This window comes from Podarcis erhardii (genome assembly GCF_964252035.2).
Source record: "Podarcis erhardii genome assembly, chromosome: 4".
In the NCBI taxonomy this organism is placed as follows: Eukaryota; Metazoa; Chordata; class Lepidosauria; order Squamata; family Lacertidae; genus Podarcis; species Podarcis erhardii.
Genome location: NC_138508.1, coordinates 13,707,933 through 13,734,821, shown reverse-complemented (window position 1 = coordinate 13,734,821; position 26,889 = coordinate 13,707,933). Strand labels below are relative to the sequence as shown.

At 43.2% G+C, this 26,889-nt stretch overlaps 1 protein-coding gene across 1 annotated transcript in view; it reads left to right on the top strand.

Annotated features, from left to right (window-relative positions):
• The window catches only part of DLG2 (discs large MAGUK scaffold protein 2), an 880,772-nt gene that overhangs the window by 648,074 nt on the left and 205,809 nt on the right, over positions 1-26,889 (top strand). The window contains exons 12-13 of the mRNA XM_081859540.1: positions 9,199-9,383; positions 23,483-23,619. Coding sequence (XP_081715666.1) covers positions 9,199-9,383; positions 23,483-23,619 — 322 coding nt within the window. The remainder of the gene's footprint in view (positions 1-9,198; positions 9,384-23,482; positions 23,620-26,889) is intronic.

The window sequence follows — 26,889 nt, the reverse complement described above, 5'->3', positions numbered from 1 at the left end:
CCCTGGCACGTTTCCTGGGAGATCCCACATTTTACTGCTGAATCAGAGCAAATGGCAATCCGCAATTTTTTTAAAAAAATTCCCAATTGCCGTTGGCTCCAAATCAGCTGTAAAATGCAGGTTACACCAAGAAAAGCACCAGGACCAAAAAAAACAACCACTTTCAGACATGGAGCTTTAAAGTCTGGACCTGGACCTAGAAATATATCTCAAAATGAAGTCTGGATTACCCCTTAACCTCTGTTTTCCATTACACCTGAACCAGGAAACTGGTTTAATGTTGGTTTATGAACCGTAATGAGCCACGATTAGATACTGATGCCTCCCTCTGCTCATGCAGAGTTGTACCTTTCCCATGGATGTAGATCTCACAGCCTCAGTGCCGGATTAAACCATGTGGAAGCCCCTAGGCAGTCAAAATCTCAGGGGGCCTCCTTGCAAATTATCTCCTAATACATTTTTGAGTTTACCAACCAACCATTCCAGCAAGCCAATTTTATTACACGAAACAAACGTTAGCAATTATTGATGTTATAAAACCAACCAAATCATGATCAAGATCGAATCAATATTATTTTGATCCCTAAAAAGTGGTGCCTATTTGGTAACCCGCTACTGCAAAGCCAGACCCCCAACAGCTCGCCATGGGCTGACATGCACATTGTGCCCATTTGAAAGCATCACTGCCATTCGGAGTTGGTTGGTTTTCTTCAAATTGTATTTAGCCTCACTCCCACTGTGTTCCGACTGACATCCGCGTGCTCTGCACTTCCTATTCCTTGTTCCACATCATTGGCTAGTGGGAGTTGGGAAATGCAAAACATGATGATGTCAGGACATTGGGTGGCGTTACTTTATGAAGCAGAAGGCAAGTAGCTTGAGATGCCTCTTGGCAATGTTTTGTTTTGAATCAGCAGTTCAGTGTCGGATGCAACCCCATATTAGAGCAGGGCTGGATATTTAAGCAGGTATTTGATACAATTCTCAGTTTCTGAGGAAGATGGATGTGAAAAGAACTAAAGTTAGCATATTCGTTTAGCTTTTGATAAAGCAGCAGGAAATAATTTAGCTTGGTGTTACCTTGCAGGGGGGAAAAAGAAATTAAATACTGGCACTCTGATGTCAAGATCCTTGTGAAGATTTCATTTTTACTTGTGGTGCCCGAAACCTGCTTTACTAAGTGTGTGTGTGTGTGTGTGTGTGTGTGTGTGTGTGAGAGAGAGAGAGAGAGAGAGAGAGAGAGAGAGAGAGAGAGAGATATGGACAGACAGGCAGACAGACAGACAGACAGACAGACAGACAGACAGACAGACAGACATTATATGCTTTTATAAGCAGCTGTTGTTTTTAACTGCTTGGTGTTTCAAATATTGATTTGATCATTCATGCATTCTGGATATGAGATTCGCTCACACACATATGCATTAGCACCTGAATTTTGCTGTTGACGTAGGATTTCCATTACACCACTGCAGTTGGCTGAAAAGCGGATTTGATGTTATGTGAAGGCTCCCTCTAGTGTAAAATGCCGTGATCCATTTCCTGCTGGTGCTGCATTAAAATGGCAAGCAAGTTGTCCCAGGGCCCCAACAGGGCCCGCTGATGTTGGAACCATCCCTTACCATCCCTTACGCTAGGAGCCAGGGAGACTGCAATACACCCTTATACATTTCCCACAATGCCCTGGGGGGTGTGGTCCATTGGGCACTCAAGCACATTGTGGGAAATTTCAAATGGCAGCTTGTAACTGCTGCTGCCAATTAAGCCAGAAGGAAAGGCCGTGTTGTGAACTCTCAGAACCATCCCAAAGCTCAACAGAGTTCCTTGGAACAGTGGCACCTCACCTGGTCTACCTGATACAGATAGGTAGCCGTGTTGGTCTGCCATAGTCAAAACAAAAAAATTCCTTCCAGTAGCACCTTAAAGACCAACTAAGTCAGTTCTTGGTATGAGCTTTCGTGTGCATGCACACTTCTTCAGATACACTGAAACAGAAGTTTCCAGACCTTTCTATATAGTGAGAAGGTGGGGAGGGGTATTACTCAGAAGGGTGGTAGGAATGGGTGATTGGCAGATAGCTGTGATGAGCCTGTTGACGACTCTTAACGACTGCAATAGGTCTTACAGGAGGAAGCAAGGGGTGAAAAGGTGAAAAATGGCTTTGTCATGTATAATGAGATAAGAATCCATGGAATGGGATTCTTATCTCATTATACATGACAAAGCCATTTTTCACCTTTTCACCCCTTGCTTCCTCCTGTAAGACCTATTGCAGTCGTTAAGAGTCGTCAACAGGCTCATCACAGCTATCTGCCAATCACCCATTCCTACCACCCTTCTGAGTAATACCCCTCCCCACCTTCTCACTATATAGAAAGGTCTGGAAACTTCTGTTTCAGTGTATCTGAAGAAGTGTGCATGCACACGAAAGCTCATACCAAGAACTGACTTAGTTGGTCTTTAAGGTGCTACTGGAAGGAATTTTTTTGTTCTGGTCTACCTGAGAGGAAGAAAAAAGGGTGGAATTGTGCACTGTTCGTCTCCACTGCCCAAAGCGGTGGAGGTGCCATTCTGGGCTGACACCACAGGCTGTGTGTAGCCTGCAGGTCAGGGGCTCCTCATCTAATATTATAGTTTCAGATTTGTATGGTGTGTTTTTTTAATAAATAAATGCTATGCTTGTCTTTTTAATTTTTAAGCTATTATTTCGGAAATTTCCTTTTTTTCTGTAATATTTTTATTCATTTTCCACAAAAGAGAAAACAAAACAAAACAAACAAAAAACTTTGTTTATACAATCAATTCACATTTTATCACACATTCATCTCTTTTTTTGACTTCCCTCAGCTCCTCTGCCGATCTTTCGGTTGCATCAATATTATTAACACATTTTCTTAACTTGGTATTGCCTTTAGATATCTCCTTCCCTCCTCTTATTTTCTTTTTAACAATATTCCTCTGTTTTTCACAGAGTCTCTTGAAAACCGACAAACGTTATCTGTTCATCACATATGCTTTTCAGATAATCTGTAAATCTTCCCCAGTCCTCGATGAACTTTTGGTCTCGTTGATAGCGAATCCTCCCTGTTAGTTTGTCCAATTCTGCATAATCAGTCAATTTCAGTCTCCATTCTTCCACCGTCGGTAATTTTTCCTGTTTCCATTTTTGGGCCAGAAGTATTCTCGCTGCTGTAACTGCGTATTGAAAAAGTTTACAATCTTTCTCACTTATCTCATTTCCTACCAATCCCAATAAGAAGGCCTCCGGTTTCTTAATAAACGTATATTTCAACATCTTTTTTAATTCATTATATATCATTTCCCAGAAGCCTCTCACCTTTTTACACTCCCACAACATATGATAGAATGTCCCTTCTTTTTCTTTACATTTCCAACACTTATTACATGTTTTGTACATTTTAGCTAGTTTTACTGGCGTTATATACCATCTATATACAATTTTCATCACATTTTCCTTTAACGCAGTACATGCCGTAAAATTTAGTCTTTCATTCCATAATTTTGACCATTCATCATATTGTATATTATAACCAAAATCTCTGGCCCAATGTATCATTACCGATTTAACCTCTTCATCTTTTGTATACCACTCCAGCAACATTTTATACATTTTAGACAAATTTTTATACTCATTATTCAATATCTCTAGTTGAAATTTTGATTCTTTTTCTCCATATCCATACGTTTTACAGTCTTTTTTAAACATTTCACAGACCTGATAGTAATGCAACCAATCATAGACAAATTCTTTTACTTCTTCATAGGGTTTCATTTTCCATTCCCCCCCTTCTTTAACTGTCAATTCTCCATATCCACCTCCCCCTCATATTGATCTTTTTTATGCTCATCACTTCTAAGGGTGAAATCCAGTGGGGGAGTTTAAATTCCAACAAATTTTTATACCTGTCCCAAACATTTATTAACGACCTTCGGAAGATGTGGTTTTCAAACCCTTTATGAATTTTCTTCTTTTCATACCATATACAGGCATACCAACCAAATCTATTATCAAACCCTTCCAGATCCAACAATTCTCCATTTTCTAATTTAATCCACTCCTTTAACCAGCATAAGCAAGATGCTTCATAATATAGTTTCAAATCTGGCAGGGCGAAGCCACCTCTTTCCTTCGCATCTGTTAGTAACTTAAACTGAATCCTCGGCTTCTTACCCTGCCAGATATACCTTGTCTTTCCCACCATTAGGGTTTGCTAGAATCAGTCGAGACTTTCCTGTCTGACTGGATTTTGTATGGTTGCTATTATTATTTATTAAACTTACTCAGGCATGGGAAGTAATTGTTGGTTCCTCTGTAGTGCACATTTTGAAGGTGTATCCTGTTTGGGTTTTTGCTTTGTTCCTCAACTGTTCCCTGCCTCTTGCCCTCAGAAAGGGAGTCTAAAAATAGATATGTATACGTTATTGGGGGCAGTGCTTTTTTCTGGGGGGAAAGCAGGGGTACACATACCCTTAAACATTTTGTGAATCTAACAGGAGAAGAAACTCAAAAAAAAAAAATTTAGTTTCTTCTCTAGCATGGTGAATCATCGGTTCCATTACAACCCCCAATGGCAGCCCCTTTTCCTGTCACGGTGTTTCTTGAGTCTCAGATGGAATCAGAGTACACCTAAACATTTTTTTAGAAAGAAAGAAAAAAACACTGATTGGGGGATCCATCATATTGCACTCTCCAGTTGCTTTAATTTATTTTTAACAAAAATAATATACTGTCACAGCTAAAATGGCCGCTGTTTCTTCAATGCTTAAAAAAGATGGGTCAGCATGAGTCAGCGGCCTGCACCGGGTTGTATATATAGAGTGAGAAATGTTAATTGGGTTGGTTGGTTGGTTGGTGAAAGCTGGTAGTGTTGATGTGTGTACAGTTGGTCAGTCGCTTTTGCAGAATGGCTTTTAAGAATAAAAGCAGAAAGTACTCTGCAAGGATACTTTTCTTGTGGACTCTTTTGCGCCGGCAAGGGTCCGAGGACCAGGCTGAGGTGACAAAGGGAGGTCAGAACCCTTTTTTTGTTGTTTTTTGCTTTTTACAAATAATAATAATAATAATAATAATAATAATAATAATAATAATAATAATTTATTATTTATACCCCGCCCATCTGGCTGGGCCTTCCCAGCCACTCTGGGCAGCTTCCATAGAAAGCAAAGATACAGTAAAATATCACACGTTAAAAACTTCCCTGAACAGGGCTGCCTTAAGATGTCTTCTGAATGTCAGGTAGTTGTTTTTCGCTTTGACATCTGATGGTAGGGCATTCCACAGGGCGGGTGCCACTACCGAGAAGGCCCTCTGCCTGGTTCCCTGTAGCTTTGCTTCTCGCAATGAGGGAACCGCCAGAAGGCCCTCGGTGCTGGACCTCAGCATCCGGGCAGAACGATGGGGGTGGAGACGCTCCTTCAGGTATACTGGGCCGAGGCCGTTTAGGGCTTTGAAGGTCAGCACCAACACTTTGAATTGTGCTCGGAAATGTACTGGGAGCCAATGTAGGTCTTTCAGGACCAGTGTCATACAAACACTGAAATATACAACCAGATCATAACAAAACTTCTAAGTGGTTTACAAGAAATATTAAACATTATCTATAAAAACAAGTAATTAAAAACAATTAAAACCAGCAGCAAACTAAACAGGTATTAAAGCAAATCAACACCAGCATGTCCGGATAGGCTTGCTTGCCTGAACAAAAATATTTTAAGCAAGCGCTGAAAAGAATATAGGGAATCATTGGCTCCCACAACAGCTTAGAAGCAGGGATGTGTTGTTGTTTTCCTGGACAAGTTTCCTTTTCTAAAATACATTGCTTCGGAAAATGTTCTAATGCCCTTGAGAGTGCTCTAATTTTGCATGTTTGTTTACTTGCATTTAATAAAGAAATCTAAAATCTTTGAAACTGTCAAGCTTGCCTAATGTCACATTTACACTTGGCAATCCTGCTCATGAACTTATAAACTGGATCAAAAAAAATTAAAGAGGAAAAATAAAGCAGTGCAAAATTTGCTGGTTTTTTATAATAATTTTTATAAGTTTTCAATTACAGTCCAATCATAGCCTCATTATAACAATGCCAAATTATAACACAATTACTATTACCAATCGTTCAAATACCAAATTATACAATTTAGGTGGCCCCCCCACATGCTAGAATTGATGGTTTGATGATTTTCATTATTTCTGCGTTCCAAAATCTTATTAATTTCAATTACATTACGGTCAAAATAATAATCCCTTATACAACAACTGCAATATTAATAACTCCTATTCGTGTTGACACATTAAGTGATTTATAAAACACATATGAGGCACTCAAACTATATCCTTGTTCTTCCTGTGTGTGACAATCAAAATCTGCTGTTTCAGAAAGTTTCTGCCCCATGTCATTGCTTCCAAATATTTATGCCTCCCTGCAGAAAAAAAACCCCTTAAAATTGTAAATCCAATAAAATGAGGTCCTATTGCAGCAGATAAAAACTTTTGAAAAGTTTTGTTTTCTTGGGACCCCACCCTGGAGCTTCATGCTGCGGGAGTGTGTTGCTCCTGGGTGAACCAGTCCTATGATAAGTCAAAGTGAGACAGCTGCCTCAGCGGCAGATACTGGAAGTTGGGGAGTGACAAGAGCTATGAGTGCCCAAAACCCTCTGCTGCCCTCAAGTGCAGTTCTTCCACTGGCAGTGCTTTTTTCCCAAGAAAAATAGGTGCCAGAACTCACCATGAAGTTGTTAGCTTAAGTCACTGGGCAACTCGGGGCAGCCCTGAACAGATGCCGGTTTGACAACAGCTGCATTCACCACCCGCAGAGTTGCTAAAAATTACGCCAAGCTGTCTCCCTAGCTGGTTTGGGGGTCACCCCTGGTTTCAGCACAGGTCAAATAAATGCGTCTCCCACCTCCCTCATTCTCCTCGATTCAGGCAGGTAGCTAGGGCAGTTGGGAAGGGTCCTCTCACAAACAGGTGTGTGCAATGGTAGTGGCCTGGCTGAAAAGCTTAGAGGCTATCACTGCTATCAGGAGATGGGTTGAAGAAAGGAAAAAGTGAATTGGCCCCACCCCATAGCTTGACCAATCGTGGCTAGGAGCTCGGTGGAGTCATAGGTCTAAAAACAAGAGTATAGATTCCGACATGCCAGCCAGCTTCTGTTTTGACTTGGAATTAATTTTATTATTACCGTCCCAGACCAGTTCTGGCTCACTTACAATATCAGGAAAATCATAAAACACAACAGGAATACATTGAATTGCAATTGGGTATAACGGAGACAATTCAGATATAGCGGCAGTTAAAAATCTTGATCACTAAAATAAAACCTAAAATTGTCATTTAAAACCTTAGTCATTTTGGTAGTAAAAGTAGGGAACTAAAAGTCGCACATAATTTGGCCACCCAAATTGGCTTGGAATGTTTCTTTTGGGCTTCTCAGAAGTACATAAAGGCAAGAGGTAGGTGGTGGGAGCACCAGCCTGCAATGGCGCCCACCTGAGATGTGCCAGCACACTTTGGCTTAAAAAAAAGCACTTCCTTTCACCAGTTTTGGAGTAAGATTCAACTACCACTCCAGTTGGTTTCTGAATGTGCCTTGGGGAAGGACGCCATCTTGTCCTTCATGTCAGACACAAAATGTCCTGTGCCAGCCCTGCTTCCTGTTGCAGAATTTATGCTGAGCATCACAAGGGCAGGAGGAGCAATTTGATTTGGGGGGAGGGCCTGGCCCTGGAGTCCTTTTCACTGTGCCTGCCCTCTGGATGAGAGAAGCATGTGAAGAGTGCTCATGGTTTTGCGGTTGTTGTTGTTTTGTTGATCTCTGGTGGCCATTGCAATTGGGAGAATGTAAGAAGAGTCCTGGCGCTGTGGGTTAAACCACAGCACCTAGGACTTGCTGATCAGAAGGTCAGCGGTTTGAATCCCCATGACAGGGTGAGCTCCCTGCCAACCTAGCAGGGTGAGTAACCCTGTTCCTGCCAACCTAGCAGTTCAAAAGCACATCAGGTGCAAGTAGATAAATAGGTACCACTCCGGCGGTTCGGATCCCCGTGACGGGGTGAGCTCCCGTTGCTCGGTCCCTGTTCCTGTCAACCTAACAGTTTGAAAGCACGTCAAAAGTGCAAGTAGATAAATAGGTACCACTCCGGCGGTAAGGTAAACGGCGTTTCCGTGCGCTGCTCTGGTTTGCCAGAAGCGGCTTAGTCATGCTGGCCACATGACCCAGAAGCTGTACGCTGGCTCCCTCGGCCAATAAAGCGAGATGTTCACCGCAACCCCAGAGTCGGTCACGACTGGACCTAATGGTCAGGGGTCCCTTTACCTTTACCTTTACCTTTACCTTTACCTTTACCTAAGAAGAGTCCTGCTGATTCATTCCAAAGGCCCACCCTTTTCTCACAGTGCCCAACCTTATCCCCATGAGAAGTAAGATAAAAGAGGAGCCAAATACAACAGGAAGTGAGGGCAGGGAAAGGGAAGGGAAGAGAGGCAGGGCACTCAACAGCTCAAGGCAGAACTCAATGGGCTCTGACGCTTGAAGCAAGTCCATCATGAAGATTTATAAAAGGAGATCAAATTCATCAGACAGCAACAACATGAGCAATGTGCCATTTCTGAAGCTTCTCAAAAGACAGCCCGTTTTTGTATTGTTGTTGTTTAGTCGTTTAGTCGTGTCCGACTCTTTGTGACCCCATGGACCAGAGCACGCCAGGCACTCCTGTCTTCCACTGCCTTCTGCAATTTGGTCAAACTCATGCTGGTAGCTTCGAGAACACTGTCCAACCATCTCATCCTCTGTCATCCCCTTCTCCTTGTGCCCTCCATCTTTCCCAACATCAGGTTCCTTTCCAGGGAGTCTTCTCTTCTCATGAGGTGGCCAAAGTATTGGAGCCTCAGCTTCAGGATCCGTCCTTCCAGTGAGCACTCAGGGCTGATTTCCTTCAGAATGGATAGGTTTGATCTTCTTGCAGTCCTTGGGACTCTCAAGAGTCTCCTCCAGCACCAGAATTCAAAAGCATCAATTCTTCGGTGATCAGCCTTCTTTATGGTGGTGTGTAAAACACAGGATCTGCTTATAAGCTGGCTGCAGATACCAGAAGCAGAAGCCCTGAAGGCTCTGGGAAATCTCGCTGGAGAAGTTCCCATCAACCTAATCCTTTCCTACTTGTTCTTCCTTTTGTTAGGGCTCCTGATGGCAGTGCTTTCTGCGTTTTGGATTTGCTCAAAGCCCTTTGCCTAAATGAGATTGCGCAGAGCTTGCTGTGCATGGTGGACCCCGTCATTTTCCCAAAGCTGTCCGGCCTGCCAGTTGGCTTCCAGCTACTGGGCCCTAGTCCGCTCATCCTTTCTCTGCTTGCTCCCTACCACTGTCAGTTTATACTGTCTGGGCCACATGTGTCAATTGTTGTCTCGCCTGCAGGCAGGGCTCTTGTTTTCTGAAGCATGAAGAACAAGGGAAAAGGTCACATTTGTGCCAAAAATAAAACTGGAGAGAGGGAACCTTCGGGGTTCTCATTGGTTTCATCTTAGCTCATTGGTTTCTGCCGCTGCAAATAGGAGATAAGTTGCCTTGTCTCTGTGGGTGCTTCCAGATGGGCATTTGTTGTGGGATCAGTGCTGCTCACACAGGCAAGTGCGCAGCATCCGCACATGACTTTGGCATCAAAATGCCAGCCGGAATCCCTCTGTCTGAATTTAATCAAGATTTACCCTTTCTGCAGAAAATCCCTTAAGTTTCTTTTTTTAAAAAACACACACACAAAGTTGCCAGTGACCCATTAGCAACATCTGAACGGCCCATTTGCGGCATCAAGTACTGGTTCCAGCTGAATCCCAGAAAGCAAATCATAATGGCCAACTTTAGATTTGGGCAGAACAGAGTGAGGCAGCCCCAGATCGCCCCAGCAATGCTGCCCAGAGTGATCTGGAGTTGTCAGAAAGTGTGTGTGTGTGTGTGTTTTTTTGGGGGGGGCAGCCTGGCAGTAAGGAGAGGGGACAGCCAGCCTGCAAATGTCTCTCTCTCCCAGCCAAATGTTTAATTTGGGTTTTAAAACCCCACTCCATAATGGATAATGGAAGAAAATGAATGCTTTTTATGTCCTACACAAGAAATCTCTGGACCTATTTGTCTACAATTTGGCAGGCTTAATCTCCTCATTAAAGTAGAAGGGGAAATGCAGAATCTTGCTTTATGAATAGCAGCTAAGGAATCAAGTCCATAGATTGCAAAGAATAGCTCTGAAATGGATCAGTGTGCTTTTTGTTTGTTTGTTTTTTAATATAGATATAAGCCAAATCTTGGCCGCGTGTGCACATCTCTACTTATGTGTGACAAAGGTCATATACATCAAGGGACGGCATGAATGAGTGAATTGCATCTGAGTTGTCAAAGATAAAAAGAAACGGTGAACATGCTTGCATGATCCAGTCATGTCCCAGTGGGGTCAGAGCCCGGGACGTAGTCCAAGCAAGCCAGTAATCAGAGTCCTGCAAAAGCCTAAGTGATATGATAGCCATGTTCAAATATATAAAAGGATGTCACATAGAGGAGGGAGAAAGGTTGTTTTCTGCTGCTCCAGAGAAGCGGACACGGAGCAATGGTTCCAAACTACAAGACAGAAGATTTCACCTAAACATTAGGAAGAACTTCCTGACAGTAAGAGCTGTTTGACAGTGGAATTTGCTGCCAAGGAGTGTGGTGGAGTCTCCTTCTTTGGAGGTCTTTAAGCAGAGGCTTGACAACCATATGTCAGGAGTGCTCTGATGGTGTTTCCTGCTTGGCAGGGGGTTGGACTCGATGGCCCTTGTGGTCTCTTCCAACTCTATGATTCTATGATTCTATGATTCTATGATTCTATGATTCTATGATTCTATGATTCTATGATTCTATGATTCTATGATTCTATGATTCTATGATTCTATGATTCTATGATTCTAATCCAGCCTCCTGTTTTCTACAGTGGCCAACCAGATACTTCTGGGAAGCCTACAAGCAAAGTGTGAAGGTAATAGCCTTCCATTGCCCCAATGTTTATCCCCAGTGTTTTGTATTTATAGAAATGTTGGCTCTGATCCTGGAGGCAGCATATAGCAAGCATATTGTGGGAATTGTGGGAGCTGTAGTTTGTTAAGGGTGCTGAGAGTTATTAGGAATTCCTCTCCACAGCTGCAATTCTCAGAGTGGTTTTCACAATCAATTCCTCTTCCCAGTGAACATTTTAGGAGAAGCCACGACTGTTTAAAGTGGTATCACAATGCTTTAAATGTATGGTGTGAATGTGGCTATAGTCGCATATAATGGGAGTGCATTGGCCTAATCCAGGAAGGCTCTTCTGGGGTGTGGCAGTGCGACCAACCTCTGAGAAATTGTTGGAGAAATTCCCCTCCTTCTGCAGAAATTCTGCCAAAGGGTCCCCCTCGCATTTCTCTTCCACCAACCAGGGAGCAGACTTTGAACGGCCTTGAATGCAACGGGCATCATTAACGAGCTTTTGCAACGGTGGAGATGTCACATTCCTATATGCCCCAGTATGGAAAAGTTATCACAATAAGACCTGAAAACACTAAGGAATGCATGTCCAACATCTTCCCCAGGAATTCCATAGCTCTGCAGGTTTCCAATTTAGTACAAGCAAGCTAACAACTGTTGTCTTCATGTCACTTCATGCTTATCTCTTGGCTCCGTTGCATCCAGTTGGCACCCTTGCCTAGAACTTAAAACTGCTCTTATGAGCATGGTTTGACAGGAGATAAGCCTGGCAGGAAGAGTGATGCCCGTCAGAGTAGCTTTAGTTCCTTCCAGTGCCAGCTGGGAATCTGGGTAATCAGAAGAGCGGGCAGTCACTCCTGATACGGATATTTTGATTTGTGTGTTGCTTCCAGCATAGGGTCCGAATAAGTAAAAGACGGATAAGGAAAGGGTGAGACTTCTGAGCTGAATTTGTCTCCCAAATTTTATCACATCCAAATTGCACACACAACTGCTGTTGCATTGGGGAACAGCTCTCCAGAACTAATGCTTCTGTTGTTGTTTAGTCGTTTAGTTGTGTCCAACTCAGCGTGACCCCCTGGACCAGAGCACGTCAGGCACTCCTGTCTTCCACTGCCTCCCGCAGTTTGGTCAAACTCATGCTGGCAGCTTCGAGAACACTGTCCAGCCATCTTGCCCTCTGTCGTCCCCTTCTCCTTGTGCCCTCAATCTTTCCCAACATCAGGGTCTTTTCCAGGGAGTCTTCTCTTCTCATGAGGTGGCCAAAGTACTGGAGCCTCAGCTTCAGGATCTGTCCTTCCAGTGAGCACTCAGGGCTGATTTCCTTCAGAATGGAGAGGTTTGATCTTCTTGCAGTCCATGGGACTCTCAAGAGTCTCCTCCAGCACCATAATTCAAAAGCATCAATTCTTCGGCGATCAGCCTTCTTTATGGTCCAGCTCTCACTTCCATACTTCCATACATCACTACTGGAATTAATGCTTCAGGGGGACTTAATTATTATTATTATTAAATATTTTTATTAACAATTTCAACATACCAACTATCAAAACATATCATATTCATTTCCCCCCTTTTTCCCCCACCTTTCAAACTCTCCCCCCCCCCGAGATTTCCCTCAGATCCTCTCTCTGATTTCTCAGCACATATTATTCTCTGCATGTTATAAAATTGTATATACCCTTAGTTATCTATAGTTATCTATCTATCATGTTATCAACCAATAAGCTTATGTATGTTTATTCAAACCCTGCCAAGGAGTCCAGTTCATTTTGTTGTCTTTTTAGATAATTTGTAAAAAGCTTCCATTCTTCCTTAAAGTCACAGTTGTCCTTGTCCCGCAGTTTGTATGTCAATTTAGCCAGTTCTGCATAACTCATCAGTTTTTCTTGCCACCATTCTTTCATTGTGATTTCCTCAATGTTCCATCCTTGTGCTATCAAGACTCTTGCCGCTGTTGTAGCATACATAAGTTCTTTATTTTTCTTGGTAGGTCTTGTCTTAGGGCTAGGATGGGACTTAATTATTATTTTCATAGAATCATAGAATCATAGAGTTGGAAGAGACCACAAGGGCCATCGAGTCCAACCCCCTGCCAAGCAGGAAACACCATCAGAGCACTCCTGACATATGGTTGTCAAGCCTCTGCTTAAAGACCTCCAAAGAAGATGACTCCACCACACTCCTTGGCAGCAAATTCCACTGTCGAACAGCTCTTACTGTCAGGAAGTTCTTCCTAATGTTTAGGTGGAATCTTCTGTCTTGTAGTTTGGAACCATTGCTCTGTGTCCGCTTCTCTGGAGCAGCAGAAAACAACCTTTCTCCCTCCTCTATGTGACACACTTTTAACCCACCTTTCCTCCAAGCTGCTCAAGGCAACATATATAGCAGTAGGGGCATGTGTGAAAGGGTGGAGTCGACCCAGTAGACGCAGGCATCAGTGCTGCTTACCTGGACAGCGGCTGCTGGGGCACAGAAGCAGCAAGTCCCTGTAATCTTAGAATTGTAGAGTTGGAAGGGACCACGAGGGTCATCTAGTCCAACCCCCTGCAATGCAGGAATCTTTTGCCCAATGTGGACCTCGAACCCACAACCCTGATATTCAAAGTCTCATGCTGCATTGACTGAGCCATTCAGTTGGATAGTTGGGGTTGCCACTGCCATGGTTTGAAACCATGGAAGAGGTTTGAGAAAAGCACCTCCACTTGGTACAAGACAACTTCCTAGGGTCCCGAGACAAAAGACACAAAGACTTCCGTGCTGTGGAGAAAAAGACCAGGCTTTCCACATCATCAACCGGAAGAAAATCACCATGGTTTTGGAAAAACACACATTTTAGCTGTGTGGGTGAAGGCATTCTAAGGAGACCTTCGTTTCATCAACTCATTGCAAAGTTGGTTGGCTGAACAGAAGGCAGAGCAGCATGTTCTTCTGGTTTTTTCCCTAAGGCTCAGAGCTCATCTTGGGCTCTTCATTAAACAGCACACATATTTCAAGAACAGATCTTGCGTCAATTGCTTCCTTCCTTCCCCCATTCTTTTTGTAAAGTGACCTTTTCCCACATGCCCAATTTGAAAATACACCCCCCCCAACTCAACACCCCCCCCCCCAAAGCCTGTTCACTACAAGAATCAATGTGGTTGACTTCTCTTTTTTGGAAATGGTCAGTGTATCTCTTCAGATTTCAATCATTCTCTCTCCCGCCCCCCACTTTTCTGTAGAATGCAAGTGCACATTTTCTGTTTTGTCAGGGTGCCCTTGGCAGCAGACACCCATGACTAATTGAACATGGCGATTGTCTGATTCTTTGCTTAGCTGCATTGCGTGGTTTGATTAGAAACGTCTCATTTTATGTAGAAAGACTGCGCCCACTTTCAAATGCTGTTACTAATGCAATCCTGTAGAGCCCCTGATTGTCGTCTTGCGGCGTTCTATTCTATTTAAGGCATTGCACAGAGTGTGGGGCGTTCGTTGGATCCCCCTCCTGAGTTAGGGATGAGCAGATGTCCCATGTTCCATTTCATTGTTATTGTTCTGAGGGTTGACTGAGCTCCACACTCTGCCTGCCTCCCAATTTAATTTGGAGAGATTTCTCAAATTAATTTCAGTACTGGCATGCTCACAGTTTGCTGGAGTTTTCTATTCACGTTGCTGCTCCCCTCACTTCAAAGTTTCCAATCTGCACAGGTGCATATGTGCGCTGATTAAAATAGCACATTAAAAAAGGTAAAGAGACCCCTGACCATTAAGTCCAGTTGCGGATGACTCTGGGGTTGCGACACTCATCTCGCTTTATTGGCCGAGGGAGCCGGCGTACAGCTTCCGGGTCATGTGGCCAGCATGACTAAGCCACTTCTGGTGAACCAGAGCAGCGCATGGAAACGCCGTTTACCTTCCCGCCAGAGCAGTACCTATTTATCTACTTGCACTTTGTGCTTTTGAACTGCTAGGTTGGCTGGAGCAGGGATATGGGTGGCGCTGTGGGTTAAACCACAGAGTCTAGGGCTTGCTGATCAGAAGGTTGGCGGTTCAAATCCCCATGACAGGGTAAGCTCCCATTTTTCGTTCCTTCTCCTGCCAACGTAGCAGTTCAAAATAGCACATAGAAAGGAACATAATAATATATGTAAGAAGAGCCCAGCTGAATCAGGCCACGGGCCCATCTAGTTCAACATCCTTTTTCCCCAGTGGCCAAGCAGATGTCCGTGGTAAGCTTGCAAGCGGAACACTTCTCACTACGATTCCTAGCAACTGGTATTTGGAGATATACTGCCTCCAGTGGTGAAGGTAGAACATAACCCTTGTGGCTGGTAACCATCAATATATCACCTTATCGTCCATGACTTTGTCTAATCCTCTTTTAAAGCCATCCAGGACAGTGGTCATCACTGTCTTTTATGGGAGCCAATTCCGTAGTTTACATACCCCCCAACATTTCTTCAATGAAAATAGGAATGTCAATAATAAGAATAACAAGAAAAACAAGAATAATAATACCCTGCCTATCTGACTGGGTTGCCCCAGCCACTCTGGGTGATTTCCAGCACATATAAAAACATAATAAAACTATACAGGGCTGCCTTCAGATGTCTTATAAAGGTTGCACAGTTACTTATCTCCTTGGCTCAGGGGTCGCATAACTCCATACCCTCCAACAATTCTCCAATGAAAATAGGGACGTCCTACCATACCCTCCTATGGGACGTGGGTGGCGCTGTGGGTTAAATCACAGAGCCTAGGACTCGCCTATCAGAAGGTTGGCGATTTGAATCCCCATGACGGGGTGAGCTCCCGTTGCTCGGTCCCTGCTCCTGCCAACCTAGCAGTTCGAAAGCACCTCAAAGCGCAAGTAGATAAATAGGTACCGCTCCGGTGGGAAGGTAAACGGCGTTTCCGTGTGCTGCTCTGGTTCGCCAGAAGTGGCTTAGTCATGCTGGTCACATGACCCGGAAGCTGTATGCCGGCTTCCTCTGCCAATAAAGCGAGATGAGCACCGCAACCCCAGAGTCGGTCACGACTGGACCTAATAGTCAGGGGTCCCTTTACCTTTACCTTTACCATACCCTCCAACATTTCTCCGATGCATATAGAGATGTCCTAAGGAAAAGTGAGACATTCCGGGATCAATCAAAAGCCAGGACAGGTTCTGTAAATCCATGATGTCCCTGGAAGATAGGGACACTTGGATCATCTGAGTTTAGCTATGCGGAGAAGTCCTTTCTTCCTTCTGTCCTGAATCTTTCAACATTCAACTTCATTGGGTGTCCCTGAGTTCAAGGAGAGATTGTGAACCTCTCTGTTCACTGTATTCACTGCATGCATAATTCTGTGCAGGAATATTGGGGCCATCATGCAGTAGGATCACAATTCCCCCTTGACTGTTTTTCATCAATATTACATATATGTCCCGGTGCACATTGGTTACCTCCATAGCAAGGAGGTGTAAACTGAAAATTGTGCATGCTCAGCAGTTTCAGAAAGAAATTCAGATAGGGAGGGTTTCATATGCAAGCCCTGTAATGAAATCGGGATACTCCTAGCAATAATAATGTGACAACTACAGTTTCTACCAGACCTTGCCCAAAACAAGAGTTTGGCAGGCCCTGCTTAAGTAAAACACATGTTGAAAATGTAACTGGGTGAGATTTGTGGTGGGCGGAATTACAGTGTGGCAGAGTGGTTAAAGAGTTGGACTAGGACCTGGAAGACCAGGATTGACAACTCTTCCCGGCCACAGAATATACTGTGTGACCTTGGGCCTAACCTACCTCATAGGATTGGTGTGAGGATAAAATGAGGAGGGGGAGAACCACATATGCCACTTGGATCTCCTTGATGGAAAAGTGTGATATAATGCAAAATGTCATCATCATCACCTTTGCATTTCCCCAGCTACTCTGGGCGGCTCCCAATCGAGTGTTAAAAACAATACAGCATTAAATATTAAAAACTTCCCTGAACAGGGCTGCGTTCAGATGTCTTCTCAATGTCAGGTAGTTGTGATGAGAGCCAGTGTGGTGTAGTGGTTAAGAGCGGTGGACTCGTAATCTGGTGAACTGGGTTCGCTTCCCTGCTCCTCCACATGCAGCTGCTGGGTGACCTTGGGCTAGTCACACTTCTCTGAAGTCTCTCAGCCCCACTCACCTCACAGAGTGTTTGTTGTGGGTGAGGAAGGGAAAGGAGAATGTTAGCTGCTTTGAGACTCCTTTGTGTAGTGATAAAGCGGGATATCAAATCCAAACTCTTCTTCTACTAGATGGGTCATTGGCCTGTTCCAGCATGCTTTTCTTATGTTATGTTACTCTTTTAATTAGTCACCCACCCTTCACCCTAAAGTCCCAGGGTGGGTTACAACAATTACAACACATTAAAAATGGTTTAAAGCAGCTTACAATCTCAAAACTTAGGGGATGTCCTAAAAAAAAAATGCAATTCAGCTGTCGAAAGACAGGATAAAGAGGTGTGTCTTCAGCATTTGCTGAAAGCTGTATAACATAGGTACCAGTTTCATTTCTGTGAGGAGCGAGTTCTACAACTTAGGGACTGACACACAGAAGTCACACACACACACACACACACACACACACACACACACACACACACAGCTGCTGAGGGCAGTGGAACAACCAAGAGGGCCCCATCTGCCAATGTTAATAACCAAGGGAGTCCTAAGGGAAGGAGGTGGTCTTTCAGATATTTGGGGTCTGAGTCATTTAGAGCTTTAAACCATATGAGCGCCTTGAACTGGGCCCAGAAACAAACTGGCAACCAGATTTGCGTTGTTGGAGTGACAGAGTGCAAATCCCAGGTGGAAGAGGGCTAGTCCTAACTTTAAATGGACCTAGTCTTGGGGAGAGGGGAAATTGGCATTCTGAGCACCACTACCCCAGATGAAATCTTGGATTGTCTCTGTTTGAACCTCAGTACAAGGAAGATCCACCAGGTTAAAATCTAATCTAATGCAATCGTACACCTTACTCAAGTCTTTAAACGTCTGCTTTGCATGGCTTATGTGACCATAAATTTCAAATGCAGGCATATAGGTTCACTTTTCTTCATCTTTCCAGGGCAAATGATTCCCTCACTCCCTTGACTGAGTATGCAGTGTGAACTTAATAGGAAAAGAGACAGCTGCCATCGGTCTAGTGACCTGGAATAAATTGCAGTTTCCTACACTTTGATTTTGTTTCATTTCCCATTGGAGTTTACCTGCTAATGCTCCAGTGCAGAGAGTATAAGCACAGAGGCAGAAAAATGCAGAGGAATAAATTCTGTAAGAGAATAGTGTGTGTGTATAACATTTCCTTTAATCAGAGAAAAGTTTTATCGAGGCCAGCACTCGGCCTTTGTCATGGCCAGCCAAATGCCACAGGACTTTATTTAGTTTTGTTTCCTTAATGTTTTAAGTGTTAGAATTCCTGCTCCATGATTGTAGTCATGGGATTTTTGTCTATCACATGACAGTATATGTTTTGACTCCACAGAGTGGGAAGTGACGGAAACAGGATGTTTGTGTTACTGTGTTCCGTGAAGTGGGACTATTGTCCTTTGTCTTTTTTCTCTTTACTGCCTGATGCTAGAGAGAGAGGGAGCCATGTTGTAGTGCTCCATGTGTGTTTATATGTAAATAAAGTAGATTAGCCAAAATGCTGATTTGCTGAGGTCTTATACGCATGATGCACAAGCTCTGCGGATCCCTAACTGTGCTGGTGTCAGTTGGCATCGGTCGCTGTGATGTTTGGGCAGAAGAAAGGTTGTAAGCATGAAGCTCCCAAACGAAAGACCAGGAGGGAGAGAACATGCCAATCGGGCATGTTTCTCTGCCAGGGTCCTACTCGAGCTCCTGACATCAAGTAGTTCTAAAACTTCATGCTTTGTTACTTATGTCTGGTGTAGTTCTTCAATCCATTTCTCATAGCTCAACCCACAAGAACCAGCCTGCTAGATCAGGCATAGGACAGTGGTCAGTGCTAGTCTTACTCAGAGCAGACTCACTGAAGTTAATGGACAGGGCTACTGTAGCAATCCTACAGCAAAATCTGCCGGGAACCAGGGTTAGCCACTTAAGTTCCCAGCATAGCTGGGAAGCTGGCAAGCAGGTCCTGAGCACAAGAGCAATCTCCCCTCCTGAACTAGTATCCTGGTAACTTCTTTTCAAGCCATATAGATTGGTGGCCATTGCTGCCTCCTGTGGGAGGGTGTTCCACAGTTTAATTATACGCGGCATGAAGAAGTACATTCTTTCATCTGTCCTGAAACTTCCAGTCTTCAGATCCATTGGGTGTTCTTGAGTTCTCCCCAGGCTCATAAATATTTATTGAAACTTTTTCAGCATGCAATACAAAAAAAAAAAAAACCAATCTAAATAATAAAAAAGCAAAAAATAAAATAAAAGGAATGAAGTAAATAATAGTCTCAAAAGTAAAGAAAGAAAGGGAGGTTTTGCCAACCTTATGCCCCAAGGACTGACCCCGACCCTCCAGACTGTTATGTGGTGTTTGGGTACGATTGAAGTTCCTCTGCTCTAAATCTCCCAGCATGGAAAGCAACGTTTTCAGAGCATCAGAGAGTAATCCCCGTTCTCTCTCTCTCTTCCCAGAGAGAATGTGATAACTATGATTTATGGCTTGTCTATCATTAATCACCACATAATTATCTCTGTTGATGAACAGTCTACAAGCGATGTCTACTCCGCTATCTTCCTCCCCAGAAGTCCCAGGTGTCCATTGGTTCTAGTGTTATGAAAGGAAGAAAAACTTTTCTCTTTCCATTCTCTCCATGTCACATATAATTATATAAACTTCTATCATGTCTCTTTCTTACTTACCTTTTCTCTAAAGGTTTAATGCACAAGAGCCCTCCTGCCCTTTAACTCGGTAGGTGGTGGAAGCTATTGATTTTTCGTGGGTAGAGTTGATTTAGGCCCAGTGATAGAGGAAGAGCGAAAAGGTGCCCATCTAATCCAATCAGCAGAATGCTTCGTGGCTTTCCAAAGGAACTCATGGAAGTCCCACACTTATTTATTGTTTCTCAAAGAGTGATCGGTATTTTGCTCCTTCAAAAGCATGTGCCATATAAGAGACACTCAGGGTTAGGGGGTCGCCTCCCAGAAGATCACAGCTTTGTCAGCAGGTTTGGCGTTATCAGTTAAATGTTTGCTTGCCGGAATATTGCCTGCCAACTTCTTATGAGGATGTCATGATGCTCCTTTCCTTTTGGACAGAAATTGATTCCTATGGTTATCAATTTAGAAGGAATAAATGACACTCAGCAGAAATATAGAGGCTGGCTCCTTCTCATGCTGAACAATCTCTATCATTCCGCCCTGTCAACTTCAGTTTAGATAGCACGCCCTGGACATGTATTCATTTCTTCCTTGGACAGTTTCTTTCCTGTGATTGTTAAATTGGTTTTGGCTCCAATCACAATGTTTAGGGTTCCTCCTTCACAGTTCGTTCTGACCCTAGTCTCATTGCAATGTATGATTGATTGATTGATTGATTGATTGATTGATTGGATTCCCTACCCACCCTTCACCAGGGGTGCGTTCCTACAGTTTAAAAATATAATATTAAAAACAGTGAAAAGAAATTACAGTAAGATTATAGGGTGAACTGTGTGTGTGTGTGTGTGTTACAGGTAGGTAGCCATGTTGGGCTGCCGTAGTCGAAACAAAATAAAAAATAAAAAAATCCTTCCAGTAGCCCCTCAGAGACCAACTAAGTTTGTTATTGCTATGAGCTTGTGTGTGTTTGTTATTGCTATGAGCTTGTGTGTGTGTGTGTGTGTGTGTGTGTCCTGATAAAGGTGAGATCCAAAACATTTTCCACATAAAAACAACACCTCCATTTTATAGTAACATATACCACTTGCAGATAGGTAGCCGTGTTGGTCTGCCATAGTCAAAACAAAACAAATTCCTTCCAGTAGCACCTTAAAGACCAACTAAGTCAGTTCTTGGTATGAGCTTTCGTGTGCATGCATGTTCTTGGTATGAGCTTTCGTGTGCATGCACGAAATGCATGTGCAAGGTATCTGAAGAAGTGTGCATGCACACGAAAGCTTATACCAAGAACTGACTTAGTTGGTCTTTAAGGTGCTACTGGAAGGAATTTGTTTTGATATACCACTTGGTTGTCAAAGGGCAGGGTAAATAGTAAATAGTAGGGCTATGCACAGACCCTTGATTTGTGGCCCCAATTTGTAAATCCAGATCAGATCTGGTCTGGATCAAGCTGGACCAATTCCAGCCTGCCCTGGATCAAAATCTGGATTGGGAAATTTGAAAATAGCCAGAAATCCCATTGACTTGCATTGCAAAACCAGAACGGGGCATAACTTTCTTACTTTCTGTTTTTTCGCACAGGGCATGAAATTTGGAGGCATGACAGCCCCTACAGAGGAAATTGGCCTGCATAATTTCATATATATATACACACACACACACACACACGATAGCTGCTGTCTGGTCATGCCCGTTTTTATGCTGCCCTGTTTCTTCCATCAAGATTTTGAAAACATTTTTTCCTCTTTTTTTTTTTAAAGGCTTGGTATGCTAGGCACAGGCAGGATTAATTCTTTTATTTCATATTAATAATAATATCTGTGGTTACTCTTATTGTTATTATTTAATGTTTGGAGCCACGTTGTGCAAGGCCTTCAATCCTCATGCATGCAGACATTGTGTTGGCCCAAAGAATATAGCATTATATAGTTGCACAAGTCCAGGGGGTTCAAAACACCTAGATTCCACCCCACCTTCTCTCTTACTTTTGCATACGCAGTGTGGACAAGGGGCTGCTCCATCCCTACAATCAATTACTGTATTTTTTTGTGTATAAGACTATTTGGGGGGGACTCAAAATTCAGAAAATGGGGGGAAATTGCCCAAAGTTGTTGAGCTTTTTTGTGCCTGCTCGCTGACAAGAGCCACCAATCAACTGCCCATTTGCTGCAGGAACAGCAATTTGACCTTGTCGCAGACACCAATAATCAGCGCTGTTGCTGCTGACAATCTGCTGCTCGCGACAGGAACCAATCCCCCATCCCCACTCTGTACTATCCATGTATAAGACGAGCTCCAATTTTTGACGTGATTTTATCTGGAGAAAACCTCGTCTTATACATGGAAAGGGGACGCGGGTGGCGCTGTGGGTTAAACCCCAGAGCCTAGGGCTTGCTGATCAGAAGGTCGGCGGTTCGGATCCCCGTGACGGGGTGAGCTCCCGTTGCTCGGTCCCTGTTCCTGTCAACCTAACAGTTTGAAAGCACGTCAAAAGTGCAAGTAGATAAATAGGTACCACTCTGGCGGGAAGGTAAACGGCGTTTCCGTGCGCTGCTCTGGTTTGCCAGAAGCGGCTTAGTCATGCTGGCCACATGACCCAGAAGCTGTACGCTGGCTCCCTTGGCCAATAAAGCGAGATGAGCGTCGCAACCCCAAAGTCGGTCATGACTGGACCTAATGGTTAGGGATCCCTTTACTTTTATACATGGAAAAGTATGGTGAGCGGGAAGGACTTGTGTCCTTGGCTTTGCCCACAGGGTTGTTCTATATCAGGCATAGGCAAACTTGGCCATCCAGATGTTTTGGGACTACAACTCCCATGATCCCTAGCTAACAGGACCAGTCGTCAGGGATGATGGGAGTTGTAGTCCCAAAACTTCTGGAGGGCCGAGTTTGCCTGTGCCTGTTCTATATGCAAGTGTGTTAGAAGAAGACCAAGGAAGGGCTGGGACGATGGCAGAAAGCTCTCTAGATGTGCCAGGAGATCCCACAACTGCTCCAACCCTTTGAAAATAGAAATGGGCAAACTATGTGCGCTTTTATTTTTGAGAAATCTCTCTGTGGTTATGAAAATAATTCTGTTTCTTCCCTAGGGAATGAGATGGTACTTTATTTTAACCAGCCTGCTAGCTGGAGCTTATATCACTTTCCCCCCCCCCCCTCCTCTTACAGAAAGCCATAATTTACAGAATCTTCACAGATATCCAGAAATAGTTCAGGGTTTTTTCCCTCTTAAAATATATTTCCATTTGCAGCCATCTCTAATCATGCCAGTGTGTTATGACATCCCTTCTTTCCAAAGAGAATAGCCATGAAATAAAAATTACGGGCCACAAAATCTGCTATTACATCTCTTCTCCCCTTGTCACTGGAATCGCTTTTCAGAAAATGAAAATTTTCACACAGGTGCCAAGTAAGAAACCTGGCTGCTTGTGAATGAAGCGGGAGCTTACTGAGCCTGGTGCGATTGCTTGTGGGGAATAGGACATTTCTTTTAAAAAAACAAGACTAGAGGAGCTTGCAGAACCTGCGTCTACTGCATTCTACTCCGTGTGGAGCTAACTCAATACGAGGCAGCCCTGAATGTTCATGCCTAGCTTTCGTTCAATGACCGCATGCCCAGATCTCCCTGTACATTAGCTCAGCAAATGTTCTCTGCCCGCTTTGAAGAAAGCTTTTCCATTTTCTTCCCTAGGTCTGGGTTTCAGCATCGCCGGAGGTGTGGGGAATCAGCACATTCCTGGAGACAACAGTATTTATGTTACTAAAATTATTGATGGAGGCGCAGCGCAGAAGGACGGGAGGTTGCAAGTTGGAGACAGGCTCCTTATGGTGAGAAGTTGGTGCCAAAGCTTTTATGTGCAGTTGGATGGTGTAATATAATACATATTCAGATTGAGTTGGACAGATTTCGCTGGTTCAGACCAATTAAATCCGCCTTCCTCCTTTTCCCTCTTCCATATAATTTTGCTCCCTCCTTCTTAGAGATGGGGAATAGATTTGATTCCATTTGCCTTTTAATGAAAAACCACCTAATTCACACTTCTCAGGCCAGTATGTGAACTGAACCACAGTTGTCCTCCACAACTCCGAAATGCACTTTTCAAAAATGCCCATACTTGGGTAAAGTGTCCATAAAAGCACATATATTAGTGAAAATAATGTTTTCTATTAAGGAAAGTTGCTTGCAGAAATGTGTACATTAATCAGAACTGCTTACAAGAGTGCGCACAGAAATTTGCACTAAAATGCTGACAAATTTTCATGAGGGTTTTTTTTTTAATCACAAATTTCTGCACAAATGTTTAGAACTGAATTTACAACTGATCTATTAGAAACTATGGGAAACTAAAATTGACCACTTTGTCCATTGCTAGAGTGTGTGTGTGTTTGCATTTTGGTTCTTGATTCGAAGGAAACTCACTGACTTGTTGAACCAGATGCTCCCAGGCCTGACAGCATCTTAGCTTCCTATAAAAGATAAATAAATATAATTGACTATTTTTGTGTGTGTTTCCCTCCCTTGCTGAACCCAGACAGCAGCTGTAGCCCATTCAGTTCTGTCCTTTGAGGGACAATGCATTGACAGTTAAGTGGAACAATAGACTCACTATCTTAAAGCAATTTTTAGGCCTTCAGAAAAGAAACAACAAGAAGGGGGGAGAGAACTGCTTCAGTTTTAGAGCTCTCCAAATCACGGAGCTTCAAAAGAGCCATTTGAATAAGCAGCAATGGGCCAATTACAGCTCCCCAGTTCACAGATGTTCACTGCAGAATACTCACTACAGTTGTACTTGAACAGGCATGAGAAGAAACAGAAATGATTTTCAAGAGTGTTGTGTGTTTTTTTCAAAAGGGCAAAACTTTACCACAGCACAAAACGGGCACTCAGCTCCCTCTCAGTTACAATCCAATCAAATCCCAAGAGGCAGATGTAAAGGGGGCAATTTTCCACTTGAGCCAGAAATCTAAATAAAATTTGTACGTTTCCCTGGAACTCTTTGCTTGCTCTTCTGTAGCACCCTGCTTGTGGTTAACGCTTAGCTGGAATGAAATATTCAACGCAGCAATAGAGAAATTAAAATAGTAATTTATTTGTCAGACAAATAAATAAGAGGCTCAGTGGTACGTGGTTACCAAGCTCTGGCCTGGCCTCCTGCCATTCTGGCCAGCACTTATATTCCCTTAATCCAGCCCCCTTTGCTCCTCCTGTGGCTGCCTCTGTCCAATCAGCCTGGTTGAAATTCCTATTGGCTGTTTGGTAGAACCAATCACAAAAGATACACCCACAAAAGATACACCCATTTCCTTGCCCTTATAAGGGAGACAAAGAGCTATATATATGACATATAAGTAATAATATATCTTACATGGAATCTTAATTACCAGCTCACCTTTTGCCCTTCTTGCCCTATTGCCTCCTAAAACAGATGGTTTAATCTTACATTTTATGTTCAACAGATGTCAAGGATCTTGAGTTTCACATCAACATTGAAAGATTTCCTTCATTTAATGTTTCTAAACAAAATGCCTGACAACTATATATCAAGACTGCTTAGATGGCGTCTTCTGTCTGGCAGGGGGGGGGCTGGTGGCTGACTTAATTTCAGGATAAATACAACTCTTACAACCATATGAAATAAGAATCTAGCATTCCTTAAATCCTTTGCATAATTACATTTAAGCCAATATATTTAAGCTAATATATTTCATACATTTATCATAGGTAGCCTCTTAAAAGAATAAAGCTTTTCAAAGTAAAAAGGAAGGAACTCAATAAAACACAGCTTTTAAAAGAAGCCTCTTCAGTTTGCACCTCCCCCTTTCCCCCTCCTCTCCAGCCTCAAAATAAAATAGGAAGAAGCTGCTTCTTCTGCCAAGCCAGTTGCCTTTCCAACATTTAACACATTTTAACCTTTTTTAACTCTCTTAGTTTAAGAAACAGCTTTAGAAAAAGACTTCCCCCAAAAATGTTCTCTTTCCAGCTAAATGTTTCTCCCCATTGCTCCTGGCCTTTCAACCTTAGAAAGAAGATCTGGCTCATTTTACTGGGAGGCACATTAGTATTATCTTCCCCATTCCTAATGGTGTTTTCTCAGCCTTGGGGCAGCATATGTAATTCTCCCTTTTTATGACTTTGAGAATTGTTTTTCCTGCTATAAATCAATGGGGCCCTTCTTGTCTTAGGAGGAAAAACATCTTGCCAAGGTTCTTTTAGGCAGCTGGTCTTTTGCCTGGCATGAAACATTTGAAAATCCTTTTTTTTAAGCTCATTTTTAAATACAAGCCTTGATTGAAATATATAGAAGCTTTGATAAAAATGCAGGCTTATGATTAGATGCCTCATTCCCCCCTTTCAAGCTCAAGGACCTTCATCCCAAGTGTCCTTGATAGCTTGACCTTCATCATATTCCTGAGGTAAAGCTCTGTATAGGGCCATGATATGAGGTAGAGTTTCATTTGAAACCATCTTGCTAATTGTACTTCTAAAACATGAAATGATACATGGCATCATACATAAAACCAATACTACTACTGTCAAGAAAAACAAGCAAGACAATAGTATCCCTTTGAGTCCTGTGACATTAGGTAACCAATTGGTGAGCCATCCCATATCCCATCCTTCCCATGTTTGTACTGGGACATGTGCTATATTCTCCATCTTTGTGGCCAATACACGGATTGCCTCACCATTATCAGAAATGTTAAAGCAACAGGCATTCCCTGTCAAGTTCAAGACTCCACATAGGCCTCCCTGCCTGGCAAGTACATAATCCATTCCCATTTTCAGCTGCAAAATGGCGGCTCTACTTTCATCCAACTGTTGTGCAATAAGTCTCAAACTCTGGGCCGTTGCATTGGTTACAAGTTCCACTACTGCTTGCAATCGAATTATTCTGTTTAGATTATAAATAGGATCCCGTGCCCCTTGTATGAGCTCACCAGGATTCCAGGAGGCAGGATCATAATAGGCTATAATGCGCTCTGGCGGCCAATCATCAGTACCGCTCCAACTTTGGGTACTTCCTCCTGCTATATGAGAAATATCAGCATTCCTTCGTGTTCGCCTGGCCGAACTAGTGGGCATAATCCACATTGGTG